Source organism: Rissa tridactyla, chromosome 2, assembly GCF_028500815.1.
Source record: "Rissa tridactyla isolate bRisTri1 chromosome 2, bRisTri1.patW.cur.20221130, whole genome shotgun sequence".
In the NCBI taxonomy this organism is placed as follows: Eukaryota; Metazoa; Chordata; class Aves; order Charadriiformes; family Laridae; genus Rissa; species Rissa tridactyla.
The window spans coordinates 162255804-162274291 of record NC_071467.1 but is presented as its reverse complement, the minus strand read 5'-3'; the positions used below and the strand labels follow the sequence as shown (position 1 = coordinate 162274291).

Sequence of the window (18488 nt, the reverse complement as noted above, 5' to 3'; positions counted from 1 at the left end):
AGAAAGGGCAGAAATGCTTCAGGGCAGGTAAGCGGGCTAAGAAATGCCATGGACTCCTTTCTTGAGGAAGAGAGTGGGGAGGGTCCAGAGACATTGTCTCTGAGGAGGAAATAAAGGAAAAAAAGAGTGGGGGGCAAAAGAAGAGAACCTAAACTAAGATAGGCCAGGAGAGGAGAAATAACAGTAGATTAATTCTTCGGAGGTAGTTGTAGTAGCAAAGCAAAGGTGTGACCAGTTTATTGACAGTGAAGCAGTAAATGCCATTATTTTTGACTCCTCCTGCAAGGAGTTTTCACTTGTTTTGCCCCAGTTAGTGCACGTAGCCCCAGTCAGAGCAGACATTGGCAAAACTTCAGTCCCGGCCCTTTCTAGCTTCAAAAAAAGGGCAAAAATAATAATAACAAAAAAAAAGCTTAATTTTAACTTTGGGGTAGTGTGAGTTGCTGAATCCAGTGCAAAGCTGTCCTGTGGCTGCTCCCTCCCCAGACGGTATCTGATGCACCTTGTCGTGAGATGTAGTGTGGCGTGTATCAAAGGGAAGAGCACGTGTGTTGCTATTTGGATCTCTGTTCCTTGTGTTTCAGGCATCTGGTGTCGAAGGCTCAGATATTCCTGATGATGGCAAACTTATAGGATTTGCACAGCTCAGCATCAGCTAAACAATGGTCCCAGGAGACGTTTCCCAACCGAGAACCCACATGTGCATATTCGTAATGCTTCTGTTAGCCTAAAAAAAAAAAACCACTACTGCCAAAGAATTGAACTACAGCCCCTTCCTAGAAGCTTTAACACTTTCCTTAATAGGATCACAAACCTTCCTGAAATTACCGATGGCGTTTACACCTTTTGTAAACAACTCTCATGTTTTTGTATCTGTCATCTCAAACATGCAGATCCAACACATCATTGCCTGCATGTTCATTTTATTATTGCCTTACTTTAAAGAAAAATACTACTGAGTACGAAGCAGGGGGTTCCACTGCTCTGATGATCTTGCCTAAATGTTTGCTTACATGTGGTTTCATTTTTTTTTTCACTTGCTATTTTTGCACAAGTTTTAATACTGAACGGATCTTTTTTTTTTTTGTTCTTTACCTGCTTCTCCTTCTATCTGAAACACCAATGTACATGTTGTTTGGGTCACCTGGAGTGCTGAGAAACCCGCTTCTCTTCAGCTGTGTGTTTTGTTTTGTTTTTTTTTTTAAAACTGCTGGTTTGAAAGCTTGCGCCTGAGAAAGCAAGCCAAGTCTTAACCCACGGGAGGCAGAGCCGCCTTCCCTTGGATTTGTGTTTTTGAGAAGTTCCTTGACTTTGAGATGTTAGAAGTCAGCTTCCCTTTGTAAACTGCCTTAATTTTCTTTTTTCTTCTTTTTTTTTTTTTTTTACTGTTTTGGTTCTTTCCACATGAGTGCCAGGCGTGGCATGAGGGCTGAACCTTTTAATTTACGTTAAGCAGTCCTTCCTCAAAACGTCTTTCGTTCTGCATCTTAGATGTTAGTCAGTTCTTGAAGCAGACCAGTGAGGCATTGCTGTCTGGAAACTGGTCTTTCAGATGATCAACAAAATACTCGTGGTCAGAAGGAGAGATCTGTGTCGCTCTGCGTTTGGAAAAGATGCACTTCGAACCCCTCCTGAAACCCAGTCTGTTACGCCTGGCTGCGCGAGTCCCCCCCGACGTGTTTCCCGGTCCTTTGCAAACTGGTACCCGTGGAACCATCCCTGTCGTGTTTTACAGCAATAACCGATTGCCAGTAGAGTGGTAGTACTGGGCAAGCGAGCGCCGGGCTGCGTCCCTCCTGCACTAATCGCTTGGGTCGTCGGCCTTCTCCTCGGTCCAAGCCTCGACGTTTGATCAGGATGTCACTGAAACCCCGTCACACACGTATTTAGCTTCTATTTCTATGTGGTGTTGAATTGGAGTTTCTACATGAATAATATAAATTATACTCTGCGTTTGATAAGAGACACTTGTAATGCAATATGTGAATAATAAATGGTGTTGATGATTTTTTTTTTTTGTTTGTTTGTTTCCTACTGTTTCACAGTTGGCCTTTGTAACTGCCATTGGCTCTGGAGTGTTTTCTACACAGAAGTTGTAAGCCTGTAATTTAACACACAGATGGAAACGTGTTTGGTTTCCATCAGCCACAAGCAATGCAGAAACAGAGTGTTAAAGTGGAATGACTGGGTTCAATTTACGACTTTTTTTATTATTTCCAAGTCTTCAGATGAACAATCTATATTTATATATTGTTCTCTTATGAGCAGCTGTGGAAGCTTCCCGAATTGTGCATGCTCTTTTTATACCGCCCTCATTGCTTTTGGCCTCTAGGTGGATATTGGGTATGTCCCCATGGGCTATCTGCAGCCCCGTGGCCGGTAAGGATGAAGGGGAGGGAGAGGAGAAGGAGGGTTTGGGAGCGAGAGCACCCCAGGGTGCTGAGCAGATGCTCTCAAGAGCCCAGGAAGCAGGTGCCCGAGACCAGGGAGTTGGTGGTGGCTGGGTTTGGCCGAGTGCCTGCACGTACGTGTGGCACCTCCGCCACTTTCTCCCATTGTCCGACACGAAGCACTCCCTATGGCTTCCCCCATCCAGCTTCTTGGCTTGGGAAGAGCAGGCTGGCCGTCTTGATTTCCCTGTCACCCTGTGGTTGATACGGATGTATCGGAAACCCTTAGGATACACAGAGACAAGGTAGTCGTGGTACAGTATTATTTTCCCTTCTGCCTGCATGCTGTGGGGACCCCCTTGGTCATTTTTGTACTGGTGCTGAGAAAGGTAGGACTCGAACTGCTCAAACGGAACAATGCAGTGTCTCTATTTATTAAGTTATTTCTCACCTTCCCAAAGCCAGGTCTTAAAGAGCTCGAGCTCCCACTAGCCCGAGGCTCCTCAGTTCTTTAATGGAGAGAATAAGTAAAGAAGAAACTGATGGGTTTTGTTCTGTAGATCTCCAGATGTTTTGGGTAGGGATCCAAAATATTTACTTGGGCTATTACAGTTCTAGACAACTGTCTTTTCTGATGTTGTTCCAGTAAGTGCCAATGCTGTTCATAATTGTTTTCCGGTGTCATTAAGAATTTGGTTTTTGTGCAAATTTCTGATTTGAACCTGGAAGCAGGTGGTAATTTTAAGTTAGTTCCTACTTTTAAGGGCAATGCTCTGTTAATGAAAACGGATCCTCTTCACAACTTTGGTGTATTGTAGATTATAATGAAAGATGTAAAATATTCAGGCTTTTTTTTCCTTTTTTGGACTTTGTATTTTACTGCATGTCTCTAATTTTTAATCAATAAAGAACAAATTGTCCATTGCTGTGTTTGGTGTGTGGTTTTACGTGTCGTTGGGTTGGATGGCGCATCTTGGGGAAGGGGTTTGTCTGAGCGGTGTCTGCAGCCCCTGGGACATTTCTGTTTGGGGCGGTGGGATTGTTTGCCAACTCCCAGGAAGACTCGGTGAGGAAGGGGTGGGGATGCTCTGCAGGAATGGTGTGCAGAAATGGAGCCAGGGTGGCACTTGGGACTCTACCCTGAGGGTCTGTCTCCGGTGGAAAGGTTTGCTCCAAGCTCTGCATGCCCTGTGCGGCCAGGGATGAGCTTCCCCTCTCCAGGGACACCTCAGGGTGGCAGAGGCTGGTATTAAAGTTGGGATGATTTGTACCCTGAGAAGCATTTGGAGCATGAACTGCACTTCCTTGCTTTCCACCTCTGCAATAGTTATTCCTGAATTTTGAAGCTTCAGGGCAGACCTGATCCAGAGGTGCCTCCGAGGTCTCTCCCTTATGCTCGTAGTGGAGCCAGGACTTCAAGAAAATGCGCCGACAGTGAGAGGCAGAGCCCAGGCATGTCCCCATCTCTCGTCATCATGACACCTCTTAGCTCTACCTGTGCTGTTCCTCTCTGTAAGCACCAGTATCCCCCACTGCAGCATCCTCCTTGTGCCAGCGGTCATGCTTTGGGCTGCAAGAGCAAGGAGGTGCCTCAAGTGAAAGGTCTCGTCCAAGTGTGCAGGTGACAAGACTGTTGGCAGACTGTCAGTAACCACTTCTGTGACCTGGCACTGGGCCACCGCCATGCCTGTGGCCGTAGATTTGTCACGGTGAATGCTGCAGTTTGGTGTCAGTTAAACTGAGTGGGCATCTGGGCAACTTTCTGCAGTCGTGGTCATCCTTTAACGGTGAGCTTGGGTGGCTGCTGCCAGCTGAACCACAACCTTTTAGTGTCCTCTAATGTCACGTGAAAGAGAAGTGCCTGTCTGCAAGCGGAGACTGCCTGACACCCTCTTGGAAAATCATCTCTGAAGCACCGTACTGCAGAAACCTTAGAGTTTTCCTTCACATCCTTCAATATTTCTTGCATGTCTTCCACAGAGGAAGGAAATTTTTGGCAATGAAGGGGAATATTACCCGAGAAGTAAAAAAAACCCCTATTATTTCTCACTGGGGGTCCTTGGAAACTTTCCCCTAATGTATGGCTTCAGTTCCTAAGGTGCCCTGTTGACATGATTTACCCAGATTTTAGTGGGATTTGATTTGAGCGAGATCATGGTGATTCCATTAATAGGAACAGAAGGGGTCTTCCTGCTCCGAGGGTGGGAAGGGAGAAGTTTCTCTAAAGCTTCATGGGCTGTCAAGGGAAAGGTGTGGGTCTTGTGGGAGGGGATAGGGATTGTCCAGTTCTAAGTGGTCCCTAGGCCTTTTGGCTGGGATGCACCCATCCCTATTTGCTTGAAAATGTGCCGGTTCTTGCTTAAAAAGCAACAAAAAAAAATATCCCACCAAACCAAAAAGTCGTGGTGGTCTTGGTGGCACTTTCTAAGCTGCCTCTTCCATACTTTCTAAGGCTCTTGGGCTTCTAAGCTCTCCTTCCTAAGGTTCTTGGGCTTCATTTGCCATTTTGTAGGTCTTTATTTCTCTAAAGGTGTTCCTCGTTACTGACTGACTCAGAAAACTTTATCTCGGGTGAGTGTAACTTCCAAGCTTAAGGCGTGAGACGGTAAGGGATGTTCTGGGTCACTGAATCTCGTTCCCTGCATCTAAGCCAACATCTTTGCGGTCTTTCCAGTATTTGGCCAAACCCTGCTTAAAAAACCCCAAAGAACCACGTCCCACTTTTGTCTCCAATCCCTGCCTCCGTAGGAAATCCCTTCACGGACACTCCCAAAGGCTTAGGCCGGTGCCTCATAGTCCTCCTGCGACTGAATAGTCCGCTCCGGTTACCTTCGGCCTTGGATGTTGCCCTTGGTGGGTGCTCACCGTGAGGTGTCTCATACTGCTCCTGCCCGGGGGCTTCCCTGCTCTTCTTACCTCCTCCCCATCACCTCGCCGGCTCTCCCCCCAGCTGATGAGTTTGCAAATGGAAAGTACCCTCCCCTGGTGTTACGGTTTGAGAAAAGCCATAACAATTTATTGTCGTTTAGACAATTATTCTACCACCCGATGACCCCTCCCCACCCGGGAAGGGGAATCGGGGAAAGCAAGGAAACGTGAGGGTTGAAATATAAATAGGTTTAATAGGATAAGACTAAATAATTAACTAAAGGTAACTAAACGATACTAAAAAATACTAAATAACTAAATAAAACTAAATAATACTAAAGAACCACTGCTAATCCTGATACTAATATAAAATATATAAGAATTCTACTCAGCTAATTCTAACACTATGAAGCCGTACGCTCCCAGCAGGGGACAGCAAATGTGGGCCACTACGAGCGCAACGGCTCCGGGAGGAAGGGAAGGGCTCAGGGCTCCGGCACCGGAGCAAGGAGTTTCTCTGGACCGCCGCCATCAAGGGAGAGAGAAACTACGCAGCAAACTTTCTATTTGATGTCGAATGTGACATTCATGGTATGAAGCAATCCTGTTGGCCTGCCTGCGTCAGGCGCCCAGGCCTCCCTCCTCCTCATCCCTGCACCTGGTAAGGCTTGAAAACACCGAGAGCTTGAATCCCACGTAGCCTAGCTGGCGATAAAGTAAATATTTTCATGAGTTCAGACACTAGAGTCTTCCAAAAATGTAGTTTTCCCCGGCATTAGGAGAGAAATTAGTCCTGTGTCGCTCAACCCAGGACACCTGGAGGGTATGCACCTCCTGAGATTTCTCTTCCATGTAACGGGAACGCAGCGCCGGTACCAATCCCAACCCAGAGCGTTGCTTTTCCTTCAAATCTGCATATTCACTGGGGCTGCCCACAGCTTCAAGGCTTTTCTTGGGCTTAAATACCAGTTCCAGGCCCGGGGAAGCCTGTCTCTGCAGGTTCTGCTGCCAATGTCAGGCGTCAGGGAAATTTTGAAAGCGGTTGGTGATTTTGGGCCTTTTCAGAAACGGCTGGTGCTGCTCACCTTGTTTCCCTGCCTCGGGGTGGCTTTCCACCAGTTTTGCCAACTTTTTATGGTCCCACACCTGCCTCATCACTGCGACACCAGCTGGATCCGTGCCGTCGGCCCCAACCTGACCAAGGAAGAGCAGCTGAACCTCACCCTGCCCCGGGATGCAGACGGGGCGTACGAGCAGTGCTCCATGTACTCGCCGGTGGACTGGGACCTCGACTCCATTGTGGCGTACGGCCTGAATGCCACAGAGGAATGCAGCAGTGGCTGGGTGTACCCCTCAGACCATGACGTGACGCCGGTCACTCAGGTTTGTACCGTCCCTTTGATTCTGATTGCTTTGTGCTGTGGTAAGTGGTGCTTTGAAGGCTTTGGTGCACAAGACCTTCCCGAATTCCTGACCTTTACCAAAAGCCATGGAAAGGTGTGTCATGGACACATGTGCTGGTCAGGTCCTGAGGAGGACATCTCAGCCCAGAGACGTGACTCGGCTCCGAGCAACCGTTGCTGCCTCCTCACCCGTTGTTGGAAAGCTCCAGCAATGGGTTCCTGCCCTTTCCCCTGGTCCACGGTCTTGGAGTTTTCCAGCCTCCTGTAAATGTGGTGCCCAGCTCAGGCTCGCCAATGCTGCCCAGAGCAGGACAGACCTCATTTCACCTGTCTTAACTTCTGGCAGTGTTTCGTACCGGTCCTTGGCTCCTGCTTCTCCGGATCCATGAGACCCATGACTGGTTTCTGACTGACCCTCCTGGGCTTCCCCATTTAAACCATGAACAGAGAAGAGCGGATGAGGCTGCTTTGTGTCCTGGACTCCTGGCATGGAGCCAAGAGACGGACAGACGAGATGGCGGGATCAGGCCTGGGAAAGGCTCCTGAGCTCCTGGACATTAGGTGATTCTACTTTTAGCAAGGTCTGGCCTGTTCTGCCTCCTGCGGATGAAGCAGAGCCCAAGGTGAACACGGACACCTCAATTTCATCCTCCGAGTTTCCAAGTTGACTTGACCAGACCCAATTTGTGTTGTCTGGCGCCTCTGCCCGGTTCAGTGTCTGCATGCTTTTCTCTGTCTTTGGTGCTCCCTGCTTCTAGCGGCTGAGCTGGGCTTATGCCAAGGGCACCATCTCTGGCTGCCCGGGAAGCTGGGGCACCTCCAAGTGTGACCCGTGTGGGTGCCCTGGCCAACACAAACGGGGCAGCCATGGTCTGGTTTCCATCGTGCTTAGACAATGCTCTTCCCACGGATCTGTTGGCAGGACAAGGCGCATCCAAATTGCTTTAGGGCACTTCTGGAGGCTTTGCCTCGTGGACATCCCAAAGGGGCCCCAGGCATCCCTACATCAGGCTTGGGCTGAACAGAGGTGGTTTCTTGTTCTCAATAGTCATTTTAAGGCAGGAAGGCGTTTGAGATGAGACTTGCCAAACCTGCCTCAAGCGACATTGCCCTCTGTCAGAATTATGCCATCCCTGTGTGCCTTCCCTGCAAATAACCCCCCCATCTTCCAGCCTGGCCCAGAGCTGGTGGGAAGGGTGGGCATCCCATGCGTGGCTTGCTTGTGGTTGCACCAAGAAGCTGCAAAAGATGAAGGAAATGGAGTCTCCTGTCGCCTGGGACAACAGCCAACGGGCCGCCTTCCTTGTCTCCGGCTCTACCCATCCATCAGCATCCCTCCCTTTATTCCCCTGGATTTTTCCCACCTCTGCATCGTGCTGGGATGTCTTGGCCCCTCTGAACCTTGCTTGCCCGAGTAGGAACTGCTGGGGACCATCTCAGCGGTTCAGCAAATGCAGCGCTTGCAGTTGCTTTGGAGAAGAGTCTTCTCCCCCGTCAATGCCACCTTGGCCCCGGCAGAGGGGGTGACCCAGGTTGCCTGAAACAGGGGTCCTTCTGCTCCAGCCAGCAGCAGGCACCGTGTGTGCGTGGGTGGCACAGGGATGATTAATATATTACGTGGTGTACTTAGGACACCTAAAACATCAGGCATTGAGGCCACCCTGTCTTTACACGTTTGTGGTGCCTGCCTATAACTGCAGTGCTTATCTTAGGTTTAAACATTAATTCTAGCTCCCTGGAAAGTCTGTCCCAGCACTGTCCAGTTCCAGATTCTGCTGCCAATGATGTCAGGCATCGGGGAAATTTTGAAAGCGGTTGGTGATTTTGGGCCTTTTCAGAAACGGCTGGTGCTGCTCACCTTGTTTCCCTGCCTCGGGGTGGCTTTCCACCAGTTTTGCCAACTTTTTATGGTCCCACACCTGCCTCATCACTGCGACACCAGCTGGATCCGTGCCGTCGGCCCCAACCTGACCGAGGAAGAGCAGCTGAACCTCACCCTGCCCCGGGACGCGGACGGAGCGTACGAGCAGTGCTCCATGTACTCGCCGGTGGACTGGGACCTCGACTCCATCGTGGCGTACGGCCTGAATGCCACAGAGGAATGCAGCAGTGGCTGGGTGTACCCCGCAGCACAACCGCCGTCCCTGCTGACCGAGGTCTGTAATCACCTTTTGACGTGCTAGGGACGTGGAAGGGAAGGGACACACAAATGGCTGCCCTCCCCTGCAGTTCTGTTGAAGTTGGTGCCAGCCATTGTGCAAGTGGGCTGGGCTGAGGCTTACAGCAGGTGCATTTTGGGGACCTTGGCTCCACCACCCAGTCCCCAGGGGTGGTTTTGGAGAGGTTGCGTGCAGGCGGGCTGCAATATGGATGTCCGTGGGGCCACAGGCAGAGCCAGTGGAGAGATTAATCACTCCTGGTGGGACCTTTTGGGTTCTACCTGCCCCAGCTGACCCTCTGCAGGCTGAGGGTAACCTTCCAAGTTGTCCCCGTGCACAGCTTTGTGCTTTGGACACCCTGGCCAGGGGAAGGAGGCAGAGTTCAGCGCTTGGTTTCTGCTCTCACACACGCTGGGGAGCCATCAGGGCGAGCGGCTGTGGGGTGTCTGTCTCGGGGTCTCAGCGTGGAGACTCCAGCTCAAGGTTGTCGCAAACAGATCGAGTTCCTCACCGCTCCTCGCTCTGTGTGGAGGTACCAGGTTTGATGAGGAGAGGAGAGCCTGCAAAGCCACAGATCTCATTGTCACCAGGGGCTTCAGCAACACCAGGAATGCTGCAGTGAGCAGAGCTAAACTTCTTTCAGTGCCCTCTGACCTCTCTGTATTTCCTACACCTGATCTTCCCTGTGTGACTCTTTGTACAGTTGCCCTCTGGATGCTGGCAGCTGCAGAACATCGCTTTAACGGAAACTGCTTGGCCCGGGAATATGCGTCGCACTCATCCTTTTTCCTTTGGGAGAGAGGACAGGCAGTCTAGGAGAAGCGAGGTGCTGGGACTTCTGTCCCAAGTCTCACTTTAAGCAAAATTTCCCAAGCAGGAGGCTCTCCTGGGGGTTCCCGGGCTGGGGGGGGAGTCCTGCAGGTCCCAGTGCTCAGGAGAGGGGAACCACTGAGTGGTCCCCACAAAGTGGGCTTTTTCCACCCCTGACTTGTGTGCTATGTACACACCATGGAGACTCACGTCCTTGGAAGCGGGATCAGAAAGCATCTGGAGCCTGTTGAGAGCAAAAGCACCTGTTCTTCCTTCCTCCAGTTTGACCTGGTATGTGACAGGAAAGAGCTGAACGACATCTCCCAGTCCATCTACATGTCGGGGCTGTTCCTAGGATCCCTGATCTTTGGGCCACTAAGTGACAGGTGAGGAGACACAACCCCCCGTCCAGGGTCTGTGCAAAGCTGGTGGTGCGCAGAGCGACGCGCTGCTCCCAGCCTGGCTGGGCTCTGCACCCTGGGCTTTATGTCACTGCTCCTCACTAGTAGGGAGCCTGATCAAAGTCCTCAGGTGCCATGAGGACATGGCCACACAGTGGGTGGAAGGGAGAAGGGCACAGAGTGTGCGCAGGGTCCTTCACCTGTCAACTCAGGGTCTAGTCTGAGCCTTATCACCCTCAAGATGGGGCGACGCAATCACTGTGTAACCTGCTGGGCTCTTCCCCATCTCCCTGGGGTCTCCTCAGATACCAACCGTGTCTTCCTTCTTCCTCCCCAGGATCGGCCGCCGGCCAGTCATTCTGATCTCCATCTTCCTCCAGGGCTTGTTTGGCGTAGGAATTGCCTTTGTGCCCCATTTCTATGTGTACATGGCCTTCAGGTGTGTCGTGGGGGCTTCAGTGTCAGGGATCACCATGACGATACTGTCCTTAGGTGAGTAGGCAGACAGATGTGGCCTCTCAAGATGCAATAGGAGAGCTCTGCAAAGAAATAAAAAGTCACCATGTATGACTTGAAACACACTGCGGTGAGGACAGGTCTTGCTCTGCACTGCCCTTTGGCAGTATGGCATCTCCCCAATGCTGAGCGAGAGCCACGGGGAGCATCTGTCCCATGCCAGTGCCCAGAAGAGGGCAAGGGGACAGCCTCCCAGCTCAGGAGGTCAATGCGATCCCCATGGCTCTGGGACATGATTGATTTGGGCCCCAGCTCTGCCCCAGTGAGGGGCTCTGTGGATGCAGACAGGACAGTGCTAACGTACCTCAGCTTCATGTCCTCTTGCACAGGACCAGGACAAAGAGAGGCGATGCATCTCATGGAACACTGGTGACTTACATGTGTGACTGATGCCAGAGCTCTGACAGCTGGCCTCCTCTCCTAGCCTCCTGGAGAGCTCTTCTCCAGGGGAAACACCCTGTTGGTGTCAGGGGAAGGAATTTGCATGGGTGACTCTGAAACTTCATTCGTCTTTTCAGCCACAGAATGGGTTGGTGCCTCCTACCGGCCAAAGGCAGTGCTTATTTCTCACTGCTGTTTCGCCATCGGACAGATGCTTTTGGCTGGCTTGAGTTACGGTATTCGCAACTGGAGGCTGCTGGAGATTGCAGGATCTGCTCCAATGTTTGCCCTTTTCTTCTACATCTGGTAAGCAGGAGCGGGGCAGAGCTTCTTGCAGACATGACAGCAGTGGGTGTGAGGGGTGGCAGTGAGGAGGCAGCAGCTCCGGAGCAGGTTGGGTCTTTCCCGTAAGAGTACGGATGCTGGAGGAACTTCTGCAGAGCTCAGCACATCTCCCTGGGGCATGGGACTCCGGAGAGCGGCAGCTGCTTTGCTTCAGGTCTTCAAATGTGGCCTCTGGGGCCTAAACATAGGCCTGGAAAACCTGACCTGGGGAGTTTCTCAGACCTATCCATCACCCGTGATGCTGGACGTGGTTGTAGGGATATGGGCTGTGAGGAAACTCAGCAGGTCACAGCAGTATCTCCTGATTTCGTCTCCTCGGCAGGGTGATACCAGAATCAGCTCGGTGGCTGGTGACAAAAGGCAGAATAGAGGAAGCTAAGAAAGTCCTTCAGAAGGCAGCGTCCATCAACAAGCGCACCATCCCACCAGGACTCCTGGAGCAGGTACCAATAATGGCACGCACAACTGCTGCTTGTCTTCAGGGACTTTCCTCTGTGCTTGGGTTTGTAGCAGCCCCTGGAGCTGAGCTCATCTGATAAACATCTTTCCATGCCTGGTGGGGATGGTTTGGGGATGGCCTGTGGGTGACTCCGGCTTCAGCTGCGTTGTACCAGAAACAAGGCCAAGGAAGAGGCAGAGCTTCTGCTGAGGCTCAGCCTGGAGCTTTCTGGAGTCCACCTTGGGATATGGAAAGGACTCAAATGCTTCCCTGGCTTTTCTTCTGTGAGCGTTTCAGGAGCGCTGAGGATGACCCCCAAGTCTCTCTTTAGTTTCTGCTTTTCCATGCATAAATGCCTGAAGGGTTACCTCCTTGCCTACCTCAAAGTCCCTCCACTGGGGAAATGTCTATCCCAAGGAACCTTAGTCACCAAACTAGTGCGTTGGGCACCCAGAGCAGATGTAGGATCCCAGCCCCAGAGCACTTTGGGCTCACAAGCCCGTCCCGCTGAGGCTTTCCTTTGACTGCAGATGGAAAGGGAGCGAGCCATGGGTTTCCTTTGCCTGGTTTGACTCTTTGGCTTTCTGCATTTTCAAGTTGAAGCCTGAGACAAAGACCAAGCCTGGAAGTGTTCTGGATCTCTTTCGGAAGAAACACCTCCGCAAGGTGACTTTAATCATGTCGTGCACCTGGTAAGACATCCTCTGGTTCCCTCTTTCCAAACTTGTAGATGAAGAAAAGAAGGGATTGTTGGTTAGTCATAATTGTAAATTCACCTTGTGTTTTTTGGGTGTTATTGATGGGTGTTTCTGTTTCTGGCTATTCTAGATGGCATGTGGTTTTTGGGAAAGGTTACAGCCATCCCAGCTTTGGCTGTCCTGTGGTATTCGTCTGGTTTTATGTCCCTTTGGAAATCATGTGGCTTGGTAAAAATGTTGTCACTGGAGATCGATATTGTATTTGCTCATGGCCAATAGGTATTCTCAGTGCCGCCTTGCCTGGCTTTCAGGTTTGTGAACAGCCTGGTCTACTATGGGTTGAGTCTGAACGTGACAAATTTCGGTCTGGACATCTACCTGACACAGCTTGCGTTTGGAGCAGTGGAAATCCCAGCCCGTGTTGGTTGTATCTTCTTATTGCAGTGGTTCGGGAGGAAGAAAACCCAGGCTGTTCTCTTGCTGCTGAGTGGCCTGGTGTGTCTGATCATCACTGGCATCCCTGAAGGTGAACACCTCTTCTCATACTGAGAGGACAACCTCTGGGACAGGGAAGCACAGAGCCCCAACCCTTCCCTTGCTGGTGGAGGTCCTGTCCTCCCAGCCAGGCTGACTCACACCTCTCAGGGCTTGAGCTGATTCTGGTGCCACGGCCACAAGGGATTTTGTTAACTCCCCAAGGCCTATTCTGATCAGCAAACTTTTGCTTGCCAATTGCAACAGGAGAGGGTAGGACTGAGCCTGGTAGGCCCCCTGTTAGCGGAGTTGTCCTCTGTGAAAATTAATACATGGGGAAGTGAGATGTAAAGTGCGCTGAAGGTGGCCCCCAGGCCAGAGCTGTTCCTTGGTCCTCATTGAAGCACTGTTCAGAGGCGATGGCTCCCTGTAGGCGACACAGCTGTCGCCATGCATTCCCGGCCTCCCTCCCCGAGTGGTGCTGGGCCCTCCCTCATCCCATAGCAGCAGTCTCTTCTCCTCCCCTCAGACCAGCCCATGGTGACCACCGTCCTGGCCACCACCGGCAAATTTACTGCCTCTGCCTCCTTCTCCACCTCCTACGTCTACTCCGCAGAGCTCTTCCCCACCGTCATCAGGTGAGGTCTCCCCACACATCGGGGCTTCCCTCCGCCATGGCGGGTGGCAGTGGTGGGGCAAGAGCCTGGTTGTCCCCATGGCTGCACTCAGTCCCATGGTGGCCCAGGGGATGCCGAGCTCTGCCTGTGCCTCCCACTGCCCCTCGCTTCCCCAGGCAGACCGGCGTGGGGCTGTGCTCAATGTTGGCCCGGGTAGCGGGGATCATGGCCCCGCTGATCGGCCTCCTGACCCAGTACCACCGGGCCATCCCCATGGCCATCTTCGGGAGCGTCCCCATGGTGGGAGGGCTGTTCTGCTTCCTGCTGCCCGAGACCTGTGGCGTTGACCTGGCGGATGACACAGGGGATGGCTGCCCTCCAGTTGAGGTGGGTACCCCATGGCACCTGTTCTGCCTCCTGGGCAGGGACATGGGCTGCCAGTGCTGTGGGAGGCCGTCAGCATAGCATGGGCTGGGGCTGGGGGTGTCTTTGAGGGCTTACAGTGGTGGGAGGGCAGGGAGTGGGGCTGCCCCACTGCGGGGGCCAGGGAGGAGCCCCCATAACCCTGCCCATGGTGGTCATCCCTTCATTCATGCCCATGGGATGGAAGGACTCCAGGAACAGCCAGTGCTTCCCTTGCCTCGCTCTGCTCTCCCCTGGGAATGACTGGTGCCTTGTAGCCATGTCCTCTGGCTTTTGGCCTCACGTAGCTCCCAGCACCCCATTGCCCATGGGACCGGACGGAATTGCGCCCTGATACTTTTGTTGCCCTGCTGGGAGAAGGGTGTCCATGGGGGCCCAGAGAGCGCGTGGTGAATGGGATGCCAGGTTGCCGAAGGTTGCATGGCTCGGAGGAGGCTGCCATCAGCTCATAACAGGTCTTTTTTTTTGCTTTTTAACTCTTTTCCCTTCCATTAGGTCTGTGAAAATGCCAACAGCGTCTCTGAAAATGGACATATGAAAGGAAAAGACGGTGGCCAAGACAAGGACTACACCAAGACCACTTACTTCTAGCTGGGGCTGCAAGCGGCTGTAATTAAAGGCGACCTAGTGCTGTGCTGGCACTGAGGACATGCAGGGTCTCCATTTGCAGGACACCATCACTTCTCAAGCTGTCACTGCCAGTTCTTGTCTTTCCTTTTCTTTTTTGCCTTCCTGTACCTCCCTCTATAGCTTGTCCTCGGGCACTGCATGCTGTCTCTGGTGCTCAACAGTGCCCTCGGTGGAGAAAACCCGATGCTTTTCATTTAAGGAAACAAAGAAAGAAATCGGAAACCAGGGTAGATGCAAACATTTTCTCTTCGTCTTTTCTGTCCCATCTTCCGGAATGTGAGACTGTGAACTTTGTCTGAGTGAGACACCTGCTAAAGCACTGAATAGACTTGCAAAGGAGTACTGAGCTCACTGAAGAGAAAGCCAGAGCAGATGCAGCACTGAAAACAATCTCGATCTCACACTTGCAAGAAGGAGTGATTTCCCTTGACTGTATGGCATGGTCTTCTCATCCTCTCTGGAAAACACTCCTTTAAATTGTTTTTTAAAATTTGAGACGCTCAGCTGAGTGAGAAAAAAAAGGTGCAACGAAAGAAACAGCAAGCAGTGAGCAAAGATGTCTAACACAGCAAAATCTTCGCCTTCGTGCTGGTGGCTTTGAATGAAAGCATGTCGTGGTGCTTTGTGCACCGAAAATCGTGCTGTCCGGCTGTGGTGTAGGACCACATCAATTTGTCTGTTCCAGGAAACTGAGAGACGTTGTGTCAGTTGGCCTCTTAGAAGAAAATGCAAATCTTTCTGGGAACTATTCTAATCTGTTCTATTCTATTGCTATGTCCATCTCTGTCTTTAAATGGTTTATGACCACTTTTGTCTTACACTATGAGAAAAACTCATGTTCTTTTCCTGTGCTTGACCTCCCCTTATCTCCTTTCCCTCAAGACAACTTTCTTCTTCCAGTTGTGGTGTGACAGCTTTGACTGTGAACAGTTCAAAAGCTATTTTCTGGTAGTGTCAAGAAGTTTTTAAAGGAGACTTTTATTTCTTCTCCCTGTTGTCCTGCCTGCACGTTTTCCAATGTATCTCATGGATATGCAGTTTGATGAAGACAGAGCTTTGGATAAAATCAGTGACGTGCGACAATGCCCCACCAGGAGGGGCTGCCTGTGGTGCCATCTTCTCTCTGGCACTGCCTTTCAAGGGATTTGCTGTGGTGCTCCTGTTCAGTGGCCCTGAGCATAGAGGAGCTCTGTCCTTTGCCCGAAGGCCTTCTTTCCTTGGCACAGGCTAAAGGCTGTGTCCTTCAGGCTTTATGGAAAATAAGGTCTTGAAGGGTAAAGGCTGAGGGAAGAGCTTGGAACAAACTGCACAGTTACCGAGAGAACTGTGGCTCCTTTTAGGAAATCTGCTCTGAGACTCTTTGTTTCAGCTCACTTCAAAAATAAAGGAGTCCAGACACATCTGATGTACTTCGGCTTCTATCTCATTCATGGCTCCAGTAGGCTGAAGATCCATTCCGTCTGCTCTTATCTAGTCCACTGCACCCGGTTAGTTTGAAGACCACTGGACGGTGCACTTTTGGTTGAAGAGCACTTGAACAGTTTAATCATAGAATCATAGAATAGTTTGGGTTGTAAGGGACCTTTAAAGGTCATCTATCCCACTCCCCTTGCAATAGGCAGGGACATCTTCAAATAGATCTGGTTGCTCAGAGCCCCGTCCAACCTGACCTGGGATGTTTCCAGGGCTGGGATCATGGATATTCTTCAGAGGCAGCTCTTAACACCCTATCCATTTCTTGATGTAGAGGGTAACGCCTCTGCCCCTCCTTCCTCGTCTGTCCCTTCTGAACAGCCTGTAGCCATGGATAGCCACACTCCAGTCACGGGATTTGTCCCACCAGGTCTCAGTAATGGCAAGTAGGTCGTAGCTTTCTAGCAGCACGGTGGCTTCCAGCTCCTCCTGTTTGTTGCCCATGCTGTGTACATTGGTGTAGAAGCACGTCAGCTGGTTTGTCGGCTGTGTCACCTTCTTAGAGGAACACCCCTCAGTTCCTTTGGGCAATTTCACCGGTGTTTCCCTGGTGGCTCCCATTACCTCAGGAGCTCCTGGCTTATCTCTGTAAGACTTCAGGTGTGCTGCAGTGTAACCAGCATTTCTCACAGCAACAGGCTGCAGGCCCTCGCTAGCACAACATCCCTCTAACTATTGCCTGTTGTCCCGCAGCTTGTCACGGCCAAGCCTGATATTGCCCTCCTCAAGCCTGGTTTAAAGCTCTGTCAATGAGCCCTGCCAGCTTGTGAGCAAAGACCCTCTTCCCCCTTTCAGAAAGGTGAATCCCATCTGATGCCAGCAAGCCTAGCACCGTGTAGGCCCTCCCGTTATCGAACAAGACAAAATTATGTTGGTGACAGCAGCCACGGAGCCATGTATTAGTAGACTGGGCTCATCTGTTTCTTCCAATGTTGCTGCCTGCAACTGGAAGGAGAGAGGTAAAAATAACCCGTGCTCTGGATTCCCTTACCAGCCATCCCAATGCCCTGTAGTCTGTTTTGGTCCCCCTTGGACTACACGTTGTGGCTTCGTCACCACCCACATGGAGGAGCAGCAATGGGTAATAGTCCAAGGGCTGTACCAGGCTGGGAAGTTTCCTAGTGGTGTCCTTAACCCAGGCCCCAGGGAGGCAGCAGACTTCCCAACGAGGGAAGTCTGCCCAACATATTGGACCCTCTGTTCCCCTCAGAAGGGAGTCACCTACAACTATAGCCCACCTTTTGTTCCTCGTGGAGGTGGTCGTGATGCAGGGAGTAGGCCTTTCTGACCTTGGCAGCACCTCTGATGAAGACGGACCGTCATCCATTGACTGACCATTCACATCCAGAGCCTTGTACCTGTTGTACAGAGGCACCTGGGAAGGCGGCGTGGGCAAGGAGGGGCTTCAACTGCTGCCCTGAGTGTGGACTTAGAACCATAGAATCATCGAATGTGTTGGGTTGGAAGGGACCTTTAAAGCTCATCTAGTCCAACCCCCCCACATTAAACAGGGCCATCTTCAACTAGATCAGGTTGCTCAGAGCCTCATCAAGCCTGGCCTTGAATGTCTCCAGGGATGGGGCCTCCACCACTTCTCTGGGCAACCTGTTCCAGTGTCTCACCACCCTCAGTGTAAAGAACTTCTTCCTAATGCCTAATCTAAACCTACCCTGCTCTAGTTTAAAACCATCGCCCCTCATCTTATCGCTACATGCCCTTGCAAACAGCCCCTCCCCAGCTTTTCTGTAGGCCCCCTTCAGGTACTGGAAGGCCGCTATAAGGTCTCCCTGGAGCCTTCTCTTCTCCAGGCTGAAAAACCCCAACTCTCTCAGCCTGTCCTCATAGGAGAGGTGTTCCGGCCCTTGGATCATCTTCGTGGCCCTCCTCTGGACCCACTCCCAAGAGGTCCATGTCCTTGTCTCCATTCACTCTTCTCCTTTAAGCTACTGCCTTCAGCCTGGCAGGGGGAGGATACAGGATTCCCATTGGTCTTGGGTTTTTCCTGCTTGTTGTTCCCATTTCTGTCTCAGGGAGGGCAGAGCATGGTTCCACCAGTCTGTCTTTTTCTTAGACTCTCTGATGCTCCTTAATCTTTCTACTACCTCTCGTAGCTCTGCCACCAGCCTGAGCAGGTCATCCATCTGGTCCCATCTCACACAGCTGTTGTCACCAGTGCCATCTGCTACCAGTGAAAGGCTCTGGCACTCCCTGGAGTCCAAGACCCAGATGGCTGCATGTTTTCATGGGAGCTCTGTCTGGGTCGCCACATCCTTTCTGACCAGTGAAGAGGACACGGCTTTCTGCTGGGTGGATACCCCAGCTGTTCTCCTTCTGAGAGGGTGACAGCCACCAATTGAACTCACCTCTTAAGGTGGTAGGGTCACTACACCCTTCTCACATGCCCTTCTGTGCAAACTGCCACCCCACACCCTATTTTCCCACTCTGTTTGCCGCGCTTCTG

The 18488-nt window shown here is 51.4% G+C and overlaps 2 protein-coding genes across 3 annotated transcripts in view; both read left to right on the top strand.

Moving 5' to 3' along the window:
• The window catches only part of OXSR1 (oxidative stress responsive kinase 1), a 94753-nt gene extending 91440 nt beyond the window's left edge, over positions 1 to 3313 (top strand). Inside the window, exon 18 of the mRNA XM_054190694.1 lies at positions 585 to 3313. Coding sequence (XP_054046669.1) covers positions 585 to 659 — 75 coding nt within the window. The 3' untranslated portion in view covers positions 660 to 3313. The remainder of the gene's footprint in view (positions 1 to 584) is intronic.
• A 5123-nt stretch (positions 3314 to 8436) lies between these two features.
• LOC128905452 (solute carrier family 22 member 13-like) lies at positions 8437 to 16867 on the top strand. 2 transcript variants are annotated; one of them, XM_054191584.1, is made up of 10 exons: positions 8437 to 8817; positions 9913 to 10016; positions 10369 to 10523; positions 11066 to 11234; positions 11596 to 11716; positions 12310 to 12404; positions 12722 to 12936; positions 13414 to 13522; positions 13678 to 13888; positions 14420 to 16867. In XM_054191584.1, exons 1-10 carry the CDS (start codon positions 8443 to 8445, stop codon positions 14513 to 14515), a joined length of 1650 nt encoding a protein of 549 aa, XP_054047559.1. In that variant the 5' UTR covers positions 8437 to 8442; the 3' UTR covers positions 14516 to 16867. The 2 variants fall into 2 exon arrangements, with proteins under 2 accessions (XP_054047559.1, XP_054047558.1); XM_054191583.1 differs by having other exon boundaries at positions 8446 to 8817; positions 13630 to 13888.
• Positions 16868 to 18488: the final 1621 nt, after the last annotated feature.